The sequence below is a fragment of the Vulpes vulpes genome, chromosome 7 (assembly GCF_048418805.1).
Source record: "Vulpes vulpes isolate BD-2025 chromosome 7, VulVul3, whole genome shotgun sequence".
Taxonomy (NCBI): Eukaryota; Metazoa; Chordata; class Mammalia; order Carnivora; family Canidae; genus Vulpes; species Vulpes vulpes.
Window position 1 is genome coordinate 11,479,739 of NC_132786.1, and position 16,463 is coordinate 11,496,201.

Sequence of the window (16,463 nt, forward strand, 5' to 3'; positions counted from 1 at the left end):
GTCCAGTGTGTTTCCTCCCCACCCCCATGACCATCATCCAAGTACAGATTCCAATTTAGCCTGTACATACAGGTAGTATAACAAGAGCAGCAATAGCACCGACTTTTTGTTCTTAACTCTACCGACTTATGTAAGACCTCAGTCCTCTGCCCAATAGCTATCCCATCTAGTGTCCCCAAGGCTCTGCAGAAGGTATCTCATTTGTGACACAAAGGTGGTGCTGCTGTAATCACTGCGAAGCCTCTACCCTATCTTCCCTCTGTGTGGAGAGGTCTTCTCTTCCTTTAAAGTACCACATTTTCTCTTTTGGGGTTGCCTACTGTGAGAATGCCTCTGTCCTGCTGAAGGTTTTGTCTCATGATCTCAAAGCCGCCAGTTCTCCAGATTGGGGCTGATTTGGGGGCTTGAAAGAGAGAAAGCCCTTCTCTACAAATCCTTCTTCTTTCCTTTTTCCTTTCCTTCCAGAATGTCTATTAGGCTCTTGGTATGTATCCAGTAGTGTACTTGGTGATGGATTTTAGGAGTATGAGGAATCTCCTACTTTTTGTAACTCTACAATTTTTTAAAATTTTATTTTTAATTTATTTAGAGAACATAAGTGCGGGAAGGGGCAGAGGAAGAGAGAGAGAGAGAAGCAGACTCCCCACTGAGTGTGCAGCCTCACAACCTTGAGTTCATGACCTGAGCCAAAACCAACAGTCAGATGCTCAACCAACTGAGCCACCTGGGCACCCCTATACCTCTACAATTTTTAACCCTGGGGCCTCTTGGGAATAGTTCTGCTTTGCCATTTTTTTAAAAAAGATTTTTATTTATTTATTCATGAAAGACACAGAGAGAGAGGCAGAGACACAGGCAGGGGGAGAAGAAGGCTCCCTACAGGGAGCCCGACATGGGATTTGATCCTGGGACTCCAGGATCATGCCCTGGGCCAAAGGCAGACACTAAACCACTGAGCCACCCGGGGATGCCCTGCTTTGCCATTTGTCTTGCAGCCCCTTATGACACAGCTCCTGTGGCTTCTTAATATGGCCATTTCTCCTACTCCTCACCTTTGGGGACACCTTATTCCATCTGAACCTCCAGCCGGGAACACACGTAGAAGTCTCCATACTCCCAAGTTTCAACCTGGCACCCAAGAACTTGCACCAGTGGACACCTATGAGCCCAGCAACTCTGTACCCCATGAAACATGCCAAACCCAGCCTCCATTCCTATACGAGATATCAGTGGCTGCTACATAAAGGCTCTTTACTGAAGTGTTCTCAAATTTTGAAATATATACATTTTATAAGGCCCAATTCAAGCATTTGTTTTTCTGTTAGGTCCTTCTTACTGACTCAGCCTCTGAGATTTTATCATCCTCTGAATAATGGCTCTCATTGTCTGAGCTGGTCATTTAGCATCTAGCCATGTGTGGCCTTCTCTGTTAATGACCTCCCCCCACCCTCCCGGCTGAGTCCTCCTTGCCTCAAGTGGCTTGCCAGCTTTTCCTAGGAAGGACAGAAGCTCCTTCCTCTTTAATTCCTGCACTGCACTTAGCATTGCCTTATCTTCTTAGTGGTGGTTAAACGTATTTCTTGATTAAATGTTTATAGATATGCTTTGGAAAAGTCAGTGGTTAACACTGTTTCTGCCACATGGAAAATTAATTTATGCTGGACACTTCAGACCATCATGGTTCCAGAGGACTGGCACATGCAGGTTTAGGTGTATTGGTATGTATTTGAGCATTGCATGAGCAAATTTTGTGCACTCATTTACATAAGTCCTCCACCCAACCTCCTGTTCCTGTTCCTTTCTCTGTCAGATATTTTGAGGTACATCTGGCATTTAGAATCTAGGGTGTCAATGGTGAGGGACTCCCTCAGAGGAGTTTGAGTCCTTGTCTATCCAGAGGACACAGGGGACAAACACATAGGACCTTGGCAAATGAGGGTCTTGACCTTCCAACATGGACCCACAATCCTTAGGCTGAAGGCTGACCCCTTTAACACAGAGTGAGATCTTGTAGCAGACCCTGGGAGACAGCTTTGAAATTACCCTTGAGCCACAGACTGCTCCACATGTGTGGTGTTTTTGCTCCTCAGTCTGGGATTTTGAAATCCTATTGTCATAGACTTACTGATGTAATGAAGAACCACAATAGAGGTGCACTGAGACCTCAGATAGCTGCCCTCCTGGTTTGTCCGAAGTGTCCTGCATTCTGTTTGAGGAAAAGAGGAGCCAACATGAGTGGCATTGGAGGCTGTGCTTGGCCCTCAAATCACATTAATGGAACTTTCAGATAATGTCATTCTTCATTTTTCCTAATACCAATTTACAGATTGCATCCCAGGATCCCCAGAGAAGCAGAACTTGCCAAGTATGCTTGTCATTTCTTCTAATTAGGTTTTTAAATAAATCAAAGAACTCTTGTTTTCATTTACCTTGGATTACACAGCAACAGTGTTCTGGTTCATGTTGCCCATAGAGGCAATCCCCACTGAAAGGACACCGAAATCCTGACACTCCAAAGGCTTAGGAGCTTTCCTCCCTCCTCTTTACTGAGCATTCCATTCTTTCCTTGGAGAGGAAGAAAAGATGGCCTTACCTGTGCTCTGTTGCCTCTCCTGGTGGCCCCTCCCACCAAAGCGCCCCATAGACTGAGTTCTGTGTCTGAAAGGGAGCAAGAAGGGAGGATATAATTCTTCTTGCCTTGCTTTCTTTTTACTCTTTACCTAATTCCCAACCCTCACTTAGCTTCTGTTCCTCAGCCTGATGCTTTGGATCTGGGGTAAGCCAAGGGGCTAAGGAATCACTGGGAAGAAGACTGCTAGGCAGAGCTTGATGCCCATTCCCTTGGCCCCGTCCTCTCACCTCTTTCCAACTCTGTGCTCCATTAAGTCCTTTCCCCCAGAGTGCCTCCTCTGTCTCCTTCCCTGCTCCCAGTATGATTGGGTTCCTGCCCAGAGGAACCCTTCCCTGGCCATTCATCTTTTTATCAGTGTAGCCTCATTGTAGAGACAGAGCTGATAGAAGTAGTGACTCCTTGCATTAAGTCTGTGAGCCCAAACCTGGGAACTCTGGGGAGAGATGCTGCAAGTCCAAACTGTATTTGGCCAGCAGCAGGCTTTGGTCTCTAAGTTCTTCCGAAACAGGGAGACTGAGAAGGGGTAGTCATGCCAGCTCTGAGGACTCGAGTATTTCCTCCTAATATTTTCTTTGAATACTGACAAAATCAGAAAATCCTTAGTAAGAGCATTGAAATCACTTGATATTCAAAGCAGTAAGTCTGATTAGCCTTTAAATTCATAGAAAAGAGTGAGTTTTTAAATTTTTAAAATTTTAATTTGCAAACATATGTAGAATTAATGACTATATATATATATATATATATATATATATATATAATAGTCACACACAGAGAGGCAGAGACACAGGCAGAGGGAGAAGCAGGCTACATGCATCGGGAGCCCGATGTGGGATTCGATCCCGGATCTCCAGGATGGAGCCCTGGGCCAAAGGCAGGCGCCAAACCGCTGTGCCACCCAGGGATCCCTTAATGACCTTTTTTGATTCATCACTTTTTAAGAGTGAAGCATTGGTTTAAATAAGAGTTCAGTGGTTGTTTTTTTTAGTGGTTTTTTAAAGAAAATGTAAATAAAGTCTATATTCTGACACTTTTAACTTTGTATTTAGCTTAAATCTTGCAGTTAAAAATTGTAAAATAACCTAGCACAAAAATTCTGTATGTTTTGAGCAATTTCTGCCCAAAAGCTTATCATCTAGCTATTTTGAATAACTTTGACCAGTCAAAATATAGTCATAAATCAAGAAGTCAGGAGTTAAAATTTCTGATTCACTGGAACAGTTTTTGTCACTTGAGAAACTAAATTCCATGTATTTTATTATTATTGAAAAAGCCCTTCATTCAGAATTTGCCTGATTTTGCATATGATCATAAGCCTCAATTACCCACTTTTTATATTTATTTATTTATTTATTTATTTATTTATTTATTTATTTATTTTTTAATAATACATTTTTCATTGGTGTTCAATTTGCCAACATACGGAATAACACCCAGTACTCATCCCGTCAAGTGCCCCCCTCAGTGCCCGTCACCCATTTACCCCCACCCCCCGCCCTCCTCCCCTTCCACCACCCCTAGTTCATTTCCCAGAGTTAGGAGTCTTTATGTTCTGTCTCCCTTTCTGATATTTCCCACACATTTCTTCTCCCTTCCCTTTTATTCCCTTTCACTATTATTTATATTCCCCAAATGAATGAGAACATATAATGTTTGTCCTTCTCTGACTCATTTCACTCAGCATAATACCCTCCAGTTCGATCCACGTTGAATTTTACCCACTTTTTAGATTATTAACTGTTAGAAGCTGTCACTGAAGAAATTGAAGGCAACAAAAGACAGGCACAACAACATTGAAAGGATATCTAGTCTGTCAGAAAGAAAACAAAAATAACTGTTCTTCATAGAAAAATGCATCATGTTAGAGTGTTTATGAAGAAAAATTTAGATTATGGTCTGTATATTCTGGTTCTAGAGGCATGAAAGTCTATATTTTAGGAGGGTTTTTTAAGATTCAATATTGTTTAAATAATGTTGGTTTTATAACTTACAGCACTTTATTTCCTACATTATCATCTGGAGAACATTGCACTTGAATTACACTCTATGAATGATGTTGACATATTTACATGCTGTTCCAGAAATCTGAGAGATAACTTGTCTGAACCTTGTGGTTCTCAAACTCTTACTATTAGCCCAGATACCTTATTCCAAAAATTTTCTTTCTTTCTTTGTTTCCTGGTTTGTTTCTTTCTTTCTTTCTTCTTTCTTTCTTTCTTTCTTTCTTTCTTTCTTTCTTTCTTTCTTTCTTTCTTTCTTTTTCCTTTTTTTTTTTTTTTTAGATTTTATTTGACATAGAGAGAGAGAGACAACACAAGCAGTGGGAGGGCAGGCAGAGGGAGAGGGAGAAGCAGTCTTCCCACTGAGCACGGAGCCTGATGCAGGGATTGATCCCAGGACTCTGAGATTGTGACCTGAGCTGAAGGCAGATGCTTAACTGAGCCACCCAGGTACCCCTCAAAAGAGATTCTGATTTAGAATCCTGGTACGGAAAACAAGGAAAGGAAGAGATATTCTGGTTTTACCCAGTGTTCTTGGGTCCCTGTGCCTGCTTGGTGCTCTTCCTACAATCCTCAGTGACCTCTTAGGAGCCTCCCAGAGTCCCTGGAGCTCTACAGGTGCAAAGCCAGACTGAAGCAAGAATTACTGATAAGGAGGGAGGCTTGTCCAGTGTGCTTAAAAATCATAACCCATCAGTGGTGCCTACTGTGAGGAGAGTTGCTGTGTTTGTCTGCAGTGTAATCTACCAGGGGTTTTGTGGATGATGAGTAGGCTGGAATCAATTCCAGTTTCCATAGCCTCACTACAACTCTGATTGGCTATATGACTCAGTTGCCCCATGCATTCTCTGCAGGTGGTGCTGCATCAGTGATCTGTACCTGAAGATCTGAAGGAGAGGGGAGAAAAACGTGAATTTGCTCATGGGCATTCTGCAAACTAGAATCCTATTGTTGCTTCGAGTGCTGCTGCTGCTTCTACTACTACCACTGTTTGTGCTCCCCTTCCCACCCCCCTCGTCCTCCTCCCTCTCCTGTCTTTTCAGTAATAGAGCTGAGATTTTCCAGTCGTGTAGCTAGACGCTTGGGTTTCCCTTATCCTTTGTTCTTTGCAAAATCAATTGATTGTCAAACTTAATGTTCCAGACCATGTTCTTTCCTCAGGCAGAGGAGAGCCATCTACAAGCAGGTAACTAAACCTCAGTCAGTGGGTGTCTAGACTGCAAGTTGAGATGCTGCAGGGTTCTGGGTGCCTGTGGAAGGCACAAAGCACCATGCAAACCCCATGTTGAACGCATGGAACTATCTGAAACAGAGCAGGCTGGAGTTGCTTGCATTCCTGATCCTGCCCCTTCCGAGAGGGTGGCTTGCAGTCCTTCTAATTTTCTTCAGTAGCAGCAATACCTCAATTTTTGGCTCAAAAATTATATCTCAGTAGGGGAAACCACACATCAAAAGAGAGCAGTTTGCCAGTAATCTATACTAGCACCTTTCCTGAGAATAAGGACTCAGGCCTTTCACACTTGGATGCTTTGATTCACTGTTTCACAGATTAGCTTTGTTATATTAAGCTGCTTTCAGTGCTCAAACTCCAGTTATTCATGCAGACCTACCTTCTAGCCTGTGCTTTGTAGAGAGGCCTGAACATTCCCAGCTTGGATTTTACATGACATTGGAGTATTGAGATACCACCTGTTCCTCTCTCACCCCGCTGCTCATTTTTTTCTTTATTGTTAGAGGAAAAATACACCTCAAAAGTATTCTTATTGTGCATTGAAACTATACTGTCTGTCAGGCCAAACTGTATAATGCGGACAAGCATGAGCTCGGAGCCAGACTCCCTGGCTCTGCAGTATCCTAATTATGAAACCTCACGTGCATCACTTATTATGCTGTAGCTTTCTCATCTATGAAATGGGAGTAAAAATACTACCCGTTGGGGTACCTGGGTGTCTCCGTGGTTAAGCATCTGCCTTTGGCTCAGGTCATGATCCCAGAATCCTGGGATCAAGTCCCACATCAGAGTCCCTGTAGGGAGCCTGCTTCTCTCTCTGCCTGTGTCTCTGCCTCTCTCTCTGTGTCTCTCATGAATAAATAAAAAAATAATCCTAAAAAAAATACTACCTATTTCTTAGGGTTGTTGAAGGTTAACTGAGTTACTATTCGTGAAGTGCTTCTGAGTGCCTGAGTGACAGTGAGAACTACATTTGTCTTAGTTGTTCCTGCTCCTGTTATTACTGCCTATTGGTATTACCAGGTGTAAGTGTTAGGCTGCTCTTATTACTTAGCTGAAGATTTGGGTAAAGACCCAAGTAGCTTAGTAGAGATTTTGTGCCTGGGATAGAAGCCTAAAGTGATTGACCCCTTGAAATGTCGATTCCTGGCAGTCACTAAAGAATGCCTGTTTTGAATTTAGATTTAATTCTGCATGTTAGTCGTGCTGCTTAACTAGCAGAGTAAAAATATAAAAAGACAACAACAAACAAAAAGAAACCTACTAAGGAAAAAAAAGAAACTTACAAAAGAGGAGGATACTAATGCTTCTGTTGTTCGGTTATAAAACTTAGAAATGACAGAAGAAAGAGCCTGGTCCATATTATATGCTCAATATATAGCAGCTATCATAAGTATTACATTTTGGAGAGAAAATCTAGCCCCCCACCCCAAGTCATCGAGATATGGAGGTAGGAGGTGGGTTGAGGGATTGAAGCTTGCCATATTATCAAATGTTTCAGATGATGTTTTAAATTTGCTTGTTTGTCTTCTTTATGTATATTCTCTTTAATGCCAAGGGACTTTTCAGAACAGACTGTTAATGTTTCTTCTTGTATTTTGAATTGAATGTTGTAGAAATCGGCCCTGAGGAGGAAGTGTGCGGTCTGTAAAATCGTCGTCCACGCTGCCTGCATTGAACAGCTAGAGAAGGTGAGACAGCACCACCTGCTGCAGCGTGGGCTACATTGCAAGTGTTTGGGCTTCTAAGACCAGGTGTCAGTTCCTATTGCCAACTTTTTCAAAACAATGCCCTTTTTAAAAAACCTGAAATACCAACATTGTTACCAGATTAGTAATGGAAAAGCAGTGCTTAAGGTTAATTCGCCGTATTGTTTGCTGAAGGAAAATTCGATATCATTTTATGTTGCTTCTTGGGAGGAGGAATGGTGAGGTTAGAGAGAAAAGCCTGGTACACACAATTTTTTTTTTTTACAGTGACAAAATTGTTATTCACCCATAGAATTTTCCACCCATAGAATATTTTTTTTCTTAAAGAAAAAATATCTATAAGCTCTTTAAAAATCATTGTTTAGATTCGTCTGACCTTTGTGAATTTCTTCTTCTTAAAGTAGCTACAAGGAAGAGAGCCCGGCCAGAAGCCAGCTCTCTGTCCTTTCTTGGGGGGCAGCATGAATGTGTGGGTGGGATGGAAGTAACATCTCCCTGGTGTCTTGCCTCTGGAAGAAGTAGATTCTGCGGTCCATTTGGGTATTTGCAGGAAAGGGGAGGTTCCAGCTGTGAGTAGTCTGTTGGCCTCTTGCTCTCCTCTCTTTCCACCTGTGAGTGTCTGTGTTATATGTTCTTGAGCTGCCATGTGTGAACGTGTTGAAATATTTTCATCCCCTGCAACATTCATTATTTTCATGAACATGTTACCGATTATTGCTAGCTGCTATTTTGTAGGGAGGACTACTAACATTTATACATATATGTATACATATACATATTTTTTTCTTCGTGCTGTTCCAACCCCATTTACTTATGTCCTCTTTCATTTCTATACTCCTTTCACCTTATCAAGTAACTAAAGAAGATGCACATGTTACCAGGAGACCTGCCTATCTAAAAAAAAAAAGCAGTACTGAAGACTTGAAGAAAAATTTCTGTGTGTGAATCATCATCATCATATTAAATATTTCTCAAGTTTATGTTGTCCTACTTTTAAAATCCGAAACATAACTGGGTGATTTCAGCTGCCTTAGATATTTTCTTTACTTTTTATCTTTTTCTCACATTTATAGTGTAAGGGGACTATTGTTTAAAGATATGTTGATTTCATCAATGAGAATAAAGAGACGTGGTTTAGAGATAGAGGATCACCTGGGATCTGTATAGATTATGTAAGGTGATGATTTCAAGTGTTAAACTGTGTTCCTTATTCTTTGGGGCTTTTGTAGTCTCAATATGTGTCGCTGTTGATTTGTTCAGGTAAGTCAATCTAGTCTGATGCGTATCCCTAATGTAATACACTTTTCTTTTTAAATGACAGATTAATTTCAGATGTAAGCCAACATTTCGAGAAGGGGGCTCAAGATCACCAAGAGAAGTGAGTGTTTCAGAGCTTGACTTTAAATACCACCTTTATTTCCCATTGACTTACTGGACTGATAGATATTCACCAGTGATTAAATACCAAAGTCTAGCTCCCTCCATTCCACATGGGTTTCTCGTTAATACATCAATAAATACCATCAGTAGAATCTCCCAGTCTCTTCAGCATGTGTATATTGCCTTTTATTATTCTCATGAAATGCATTGGGGAACTAAGGTTTTCATGAGCAGGTGGAGAGGCAGTGGTAAACTTGAAGAGGTAAGAAATAAATAGCATTCTATTGTCTTCTGGTCCATTTTAATTTCATTTTTCAATTTTGAGGGGGGTAGAAGCTCTTCAGGGGGCTGCATGGTTATTGAGTATTCCCACGAACACTGGAGCCAGGTTGATTTCTATACCAGTCTAGATGCTGTGTGATTTGAGACATCGTACCTAATCTTTCTGAACTGCAGTGTTTTTACCTGTTAAGTCAGTAGGTAGGTAGGTAAATGGAAGAACCACATTCAGTGCTTAGTCCTTAACCTCACAGCCCAGTCGTGAAGACAAACAGCTAAAGAGGAAATCATAATGAAGAGCAGTTGCTCTGTTGGTGGTAAGCAGACGGGAGGACAGGAGGAGAGCTGCACTTTTGTCATATTTGTTTGTGTAGCTCTTTTCGAGGAGACTGAGCACATGAGGAGAAGTTAGAGAAGGTGAGACGGTTGGTAGAGGGTCTCAGCCCTCCTGTGCTATCCTGGATAGCCCAGCTCCAGGCCCCAGATTGCACTCTCCAATTGGCAAAACAACAGGCTGCAATGAACAGAATCCATCCTTCTTAGAAAATTGTTTAGGTGCCTAAGTGTTACCGTTGTATATGGTGCTCTCCGTAAGAGAAAGTGCGATGTGTCGTTTTTGTAAAATATACTTTCTCCATTTCACTTACATTCCCAATGAGATTATTTTCAATTCCACATATAGATTTAGCCTCTTGGAAATCTTCCCAGCTGGTGCACTCCTCAAACTAGCTCTGTGTACTGATAAATAGGCAAGAGAGGTAAGGCACTGGAGAATGGGCTTCCGGGAAGAGGTGGCAAGCAAACTGAGACCCAGAGGAGTTATCTAAGTGAAGGTGTGCGTAGGGGGAGGGTGGTCAGGAGGTAACAGCCTCCTAGATAGAAAGAGCACATGCTTCCAAGCTCAAAGATGAGAAAGAACATAACAGAAACGTGAAATCTGAGGGATAAGGCAGGGGCTGGGACACAAAAGTCCTTGTCACTGTGCTACAAGTTTGTTTTATCATCATGGTAATTTAGGTGGAACATTAACTATTTTTTAAATTTTATTTATTTATTAGAGAGAGAGAGAGAGATGGGGGAGGGGCAGAAGGAGAGGAAGAGAGAATCCCAAGCAGACTCCCTGCTGATGCAGGGCTTGATCTCACAACCCTAAGATCATGACCTGAGCCACATCAAGAGTCAGAACCCTAACTGAGTTACCCAGGTGCCCTGGGGCATTAAACTATTTTAAATGAAATATATTATTCTGGCTACAGTGTGGAGGGAATACCATACAGTTCAAGAGCAGCCATATTGGAGGCATGGAGAGAATTTAAGGAGCTCCTCTAGTGGTGGTCTGAACTATGAGTAATATTGATTGGATACTGGACACGGAGATGGCGGAGCCCAGAGTAAACCAGTCTTCTGGCCTGGAAAGCCAATGAAACATTGGAAAATGAGTTGATCTGAGGATGGGTTGGGGAGGTAAGGTGATGAGTTCAGATGTAGAATTTTCAAGCATGCAGTGTCCTTGAGCCTCAGTTGGAGATGCCCAGTAGAAAGTTGAATGGGTATATGAGTTTGGAGCCTATGAAGATTGGGTTAGAGGTAAGACATTTGTGAATCACTAGCACATATAGATAGTAATTAAAGTTATGAGAATAGATGAATGTATAGAAAAGGAACAGAGAAGTGTGAGTACAGAGAGGGTCAATGACATCTTAATGATAATGAAGAAGACACTGAAAAAAGAATGATCTTATTGTTACTGTTACAAATACAAGAAGATTGGGAGAAAACATGGGAGGAGGGTAGTTTGGGAGTGGAGATTGTGGAGAGGGGAAATATAGTTGTCCCTTTCACTTGTCTTCTCCCACTGTATTTGGCCATTATGTCAGACAGGAAGGTGACAGGCCATATATAGGGTGAGGAAAGTGTGAGAAGAGTGATAGGCTTGTGGGTACCCTCAATGCCATCCAAGTGCACAATAGCATTGGCCAGAAGAGAACTCAGAGTTCTAGTGAAGGGAAAAATTCCTATAGGACAGTAGAAGGAATAATTTTGTGTTTTTAAGATGAAGTGAATGAATTTCCAACCCAGGATCCATATGTGTACGTTTAGCTCCCTGTCCTTTCATTTCTCTCTTTCTCTCTAGATTGTGTTTATAAGTACTATTTTCTAATGCAAGGGGTATATTTTTTTAGTTTTTAGTAGTGGTATCACTTGTCTTCTGTGAAGCCAGACCCTCCTCCACAAGTGTTTTTGAACACCTGCTCTTGTCTTTGTAACAAGGACTTGATATTTCTTCCATTCTCCACCAGTCCTCTAGATTATTTCCATCACCGTAAACATGCTCTGACATCTCCCATCTTAAAAATAAAACAAAAATATTTCTTAACCACCATCTGTATCTTAACTGCTGTTTGATTCTCAGTTTTGCATTCACTTCTAAACATCCAGAAAGTGTTGTCTATATCATTGTTTTCATTATATCACTACCTAGTCATTTTAACCTGTTCTCATCTGGTTTCCACTCTATCCATTCACTGAAGTTGCTTTTTTTCAATGTTGCCAGAATCTCCCAGTTACCAAATCCATTAGATGTTTTCTGTTCTTTTCATATTTATTCTTTCAAATATATTCAAATTATTCAATGTTCCACCATTCTTATATTTCTCTCCTGTCATGACCTCTTTCCTAATTTTCCCCTTGTTTCTTTGTTTTGTTTTTTGTTTTTTTTCCCCTTGTTTCTTTGGAGTGTCCTTCCCACTCTTTCATTGTTCACTCCTCCCAATTCCTATGTAATTCTCTGGGCTTGGTACTTGGCCACATTTTCTCTCAGTGCACTCTTGTTGGGAGAGCTCATCCAATTTCATGGCTTTAAAAATCACATCTGAGCTGACAACTCCTAACTTTACAGTTCCGGTCCACACTTCTTGGAATTCCATTTGACATGTCCCTTGAATGTATCATGGCCATCTCAAACATAACACATTAAAACTAAACTCTTTATGAACATCACCATAAATTTTTTTTTTTTTCAAATTTTTTGCACGTCAGAAAATGAGACGGCTATTGATCCAGCTCCTCAGTCAAAAAGACTGGGAGATCATGGATTCCTTCTCTGATGTATTCCACACATCTAATTCATTTGCCAACCCTAACAATTTTATTTATAAAATATATTTCAAATCATCTACTTATTTCATTTCTGTTAGTACCCTAGACTAAGACGTCATGATGTCTTTTGACTATGGCAATAGCTTCTTCATGATTCCTTAATTTTTCCCTTTAATCCATTGGGATTGAAGAGAGATATTTAAAACAGAAATCCAATCCTGTAATTTTTTTTTAACTTAAAATGCTCCACTAGTTTTCATAGCACTTAGAGTATAACCCAACTCTTTGTCTCTGCATGAGTTGTCTCTGCATGAGTTGTCTCTGCAAGACTAAGCCCTGTGTAGTCTTGCCCCAGCCTACCTCTCCAGAACAGGTTACTTCCTCCGAATAGGTTACACAGTGTTCTTTATCAAAGCACCTTGTTCTGCCCCTTCGGAGCACCTTGTATGTCATAATTATCTATGGGTAGTACTCCTCTGCTTGTTTGTTGTCCCCCTGAAGTCACTCATGGAATTTGAGGTCACTCATGGAATTTGTCCCAAACTCACTGTACCAGGACATAGAGGATGTGATCTGTTGACTGTCCGTTGACTGAAAGCATTGATAAAGGAGTTATTTTCTCCCTCAATGCCTAAGAACTCTTGTTCTAAGAGGACAGTTTGAAGATGAAACTCATGGTAGGCTATGACTCACTGGAGATTCTTAATTAAGAGACCTCAGGTAATTTACCGAATGTCAATGGAAGAACAGTCACCTTAGAAATAGTTTGGCCTGAGTTCAAATCATAACTCTACTACTTTTCCACTTTGTCCTATCTTAAGTGCAAAGACCTAGAGCAGGGATTGTTCATTGCTGTACCTTACACTTTGTGGAATGTCTGACACGTGGAAGTTTGTTAATGAATGTTGGTTGGACTCCTCTAGGCGAAATCTTTCTGGACCTCAGTTTTCTTAGCCATATGCTATGTAGGTTAGGTTGTAATTTCAAGATTCTTTCAAGCTTTCTATGAATAATGTTAGGAATTGAACTTAGTGTTTGAAAATAAGTGAGCAAGTATGTTATGAATGTCTGCTAACAATACTGAATATAAACCCTGAATTAATGTATCACTCAGATTTTAACACCCATAAGTAATAGCTATTTCTTTGCCCAGTACTTGAAGATAGTGTATGAATAATTCAGAGATTATTGACAAGCAATAAAAAGATGTCATGGGGTTAGGCCTTGCTTTGCTAACTTAACAGCAGTATATCAACACTCACATTTTCAGTGTAAGGATTTCAAGTCTAATTTCTGCTCCATAATTTAGGAGATGTGAATAATAATCAAAAGGAAAGATGGTGAAAAATGAAATTGCTTGGGAATAAGGATCAGAAAACAGCAGTGATTCCATAGAAACTGGGCTTTTCCCCCGATTAATACTGCAATTGATCCATAACTATATGGTAACTATATGATTTGGTCATCAAAAGGTTAGGTTCAGAATTCCATTCTACTCAACACATATTTATTGGATGTTTGTCCAAACTGTGTTAAAGCAGCAATAGAAAGAATTTATGTTAGGCCTAAGAAGATCTATTCGTAGAAGGATCCTTGACCTGTCAAATCAGAGCTGCAGATGGTAGGCAGTTACTCAGTTTTTTCTCAAGGAGTCCTTTTGTTTCACTTACTTTAGCTGTGCCTTAATCTGTGACCCAATTTCTAGGAAGAATGATATTAAAAATATTTAACAACTTCCTGAGTCATATGTTAATATTTAAATAAACAATTTAAAAGTGTTCCCTTTTATTCCCTAAACAGATTAAACTACGTGGTATTATAAATCTGCTTACTAAATGACACATGTTGCAAAAGAAATGATTCATTAAGTCAGTCTTATAATTCTAAATAATTGTTGATTTCTGGAAATTGTTGGTTTAATCTTTTGATTAGAGCTGTCACTAGCTAAATAACCCCATGATTCAACCCAGATTTCATAGGCAGTTGCATCAAATTCTTCCAACATTTCCCTCCTTAAATTGATGGTCATTAGGTGATTTATAATCTCCATAAGCAGAGAATTTCCCTTATCATCAATGATATTGTTCATTTTCCCACAGCTTCTGCTAAACTAACAGCAATTACAGTAAATTTTTCTCTTATAGTATTGTGTGACACTTCTGTGCATTCAATATTTCTACTATTGACTGTCATTGATATCATTTATTGAAGGTGCTTGATCCTGAGCTTTCAGAGCAGAGGAATGGCATAGCAGCATAGTGGTTAAGAGCATAGGCTCCGTTGCCAGCCTGCCTGGGTTTGAATCCTTGCTCTGACCCTTACATTTGAAGTAACTGCTCCATAACTTAGTTTTACAATCTCTAAAAGGAGCATGATAATAATAATTCAAACAACACCCTCTGATAACGTACACTACAATGTTGTGAATTGAGATATAGTACTGTTGGCAGCTGACCCAGTCCTCTCCAGCCCTGTTCTTAAGCAGGCAGTAGGCTGGAGTTCTCATCACTTGAGTGGATGGAAAGCTAAAATGATCAGCCTCACCTGTGAAGTAGAGAGGTACAGGGTCCAGCAATTTCATTCCCTGTAAGTGGTATGGACACTGATTACTGGGTGGTTCCCTGACTTGCTGCCACTGTTCTGAAAGCCACAACCAGGCAGGGGACCCAACATTGTATGATATTTAAACTTGCACAGAGAGCCACCATCAGTTGGGCATAGCCTAGTCTTCTAGGGGGCTAGGGGAACCCAATGGCATTGCTCAGGCAATGTGGTTTGTTTTCAAAAGACAGCTCATTGGAACGGAATCCCAGAGACCTGTTATGCCAAAAATTAACATTTTTGTTAATAATAAGGGTAGAAATGGTTTCCAATATTGAGGGGGTGAGGTGAGGTGGGGGTGCTCTGGTAGTTAGGGAGGAGCCACGGGATGGTCAGGGAACTAAACTAATTTATCAACCAGTATAGGAATGTTTCAATATTTTAATGACTCATGGGATTTTTCTGGTATGTACTGACTGAATAGCACCTCTACTCATTTAAATTCTCATGAAAATTGAAATCATTATTACATTTAAAGCATTTTAAAAAGTGCCTGACACAAGTTAGTATTCAAAAATATTATTATTAGCTTTTTTCTAAGAACAATATAAGAATTGTGTCCCTGTTTTATTAAACTGCCTCAGTGGGAAAAGCCAGACAAAAAATTCGACTAATTATTTATATCTTATTATAGTTAAAAAAAATACATTATTCCTTCAGGATCTATAACTTGAATCGATTTGACATTATAAAGAGAAACAGAGGTGGCATTGTAGAACTGATGCTTAGGTCTGTTACAGGTGTCTTTGTTACTCTCACTTTCATGTGTTGATAGAACTTTTTTTTTTTTCCTCAACACGGATCAATTTCCTATATACTTGTATACCTAAAACGATGCCTAGCAGGTAGTAGACATCTAGTGAGTATTTGCTGAGTGACTGAATATACATTTAAGGGCCTTTTAAAGGGAGAAATATGGGTTGTAGCCCAATGATAGACATGTTAGTGTCAGGTCAAGTGTTTTCTCAGAAAAGGGCAAGAAAAAAAAGGAGATAATTTCTGTATATTGGTCTAAGAAGGATGAGTTATATGTAAGTTTATTTCTGCCATAGGGCCTGAAGACAACTTTCTCCCCTATAATATATCCTAACAGCAATAGTAATGGGGCTACTTAACTCCCGGCCTAGAAGTGATTGTCTATTTGGGAAGGCCAATTCTCAAAGATGAGAATAGACTTTAAAGCAGATCTAGTTTCTAGAACCCAACGATAGTTTAAGCATAATGTCATTGCACAAACATCATGTCACGATGGGGCCACATCTCTTGTCTCTGTCATCTTTCTCCTTCAGCTTTTCTTTCCCTTCACTTTAGCTAGTGAAAAATTCTCATCCTGTATGTCCTGAATGAGGAGGTCTGTTTCTTTCTGAGAACTCAGTTTCTTGAAGCTCTATCTAGCATGGATTTTAGGTGCAGTGCCTGCCTGGCATATATAAAGCATTAAAGACATATTTGTTTTTATAAGTTTTTAAAAGATTTTTATTTTATTTATTCACGAGAGACGCAGAGAGACAGACAGAGACACAGGCAGAGGG

General features: G+C 40.2%; 1 protein-coding gene across 1 annotated transcript in view; it reads left to right on the plus strand.

Moving 5' to 3' along the window:
- DGKI (diacylglycerol kinase iota) overlaps positions 1-16,463 on the plus strand; it is a 419,283-nt gene that overhangs the window by 174,513 nt on the left and 228,307 nt on the right. Inside the window, 2 exon segments of the mRNA XM_072762958.1 lie at positions 7,480-7,554; positions 8,894-8,950. Of these exon segments, the coding sequence (XP_072619059.1) occupies positions 7,480-7,554; positions 8,894-8,950 (132 nt within the window).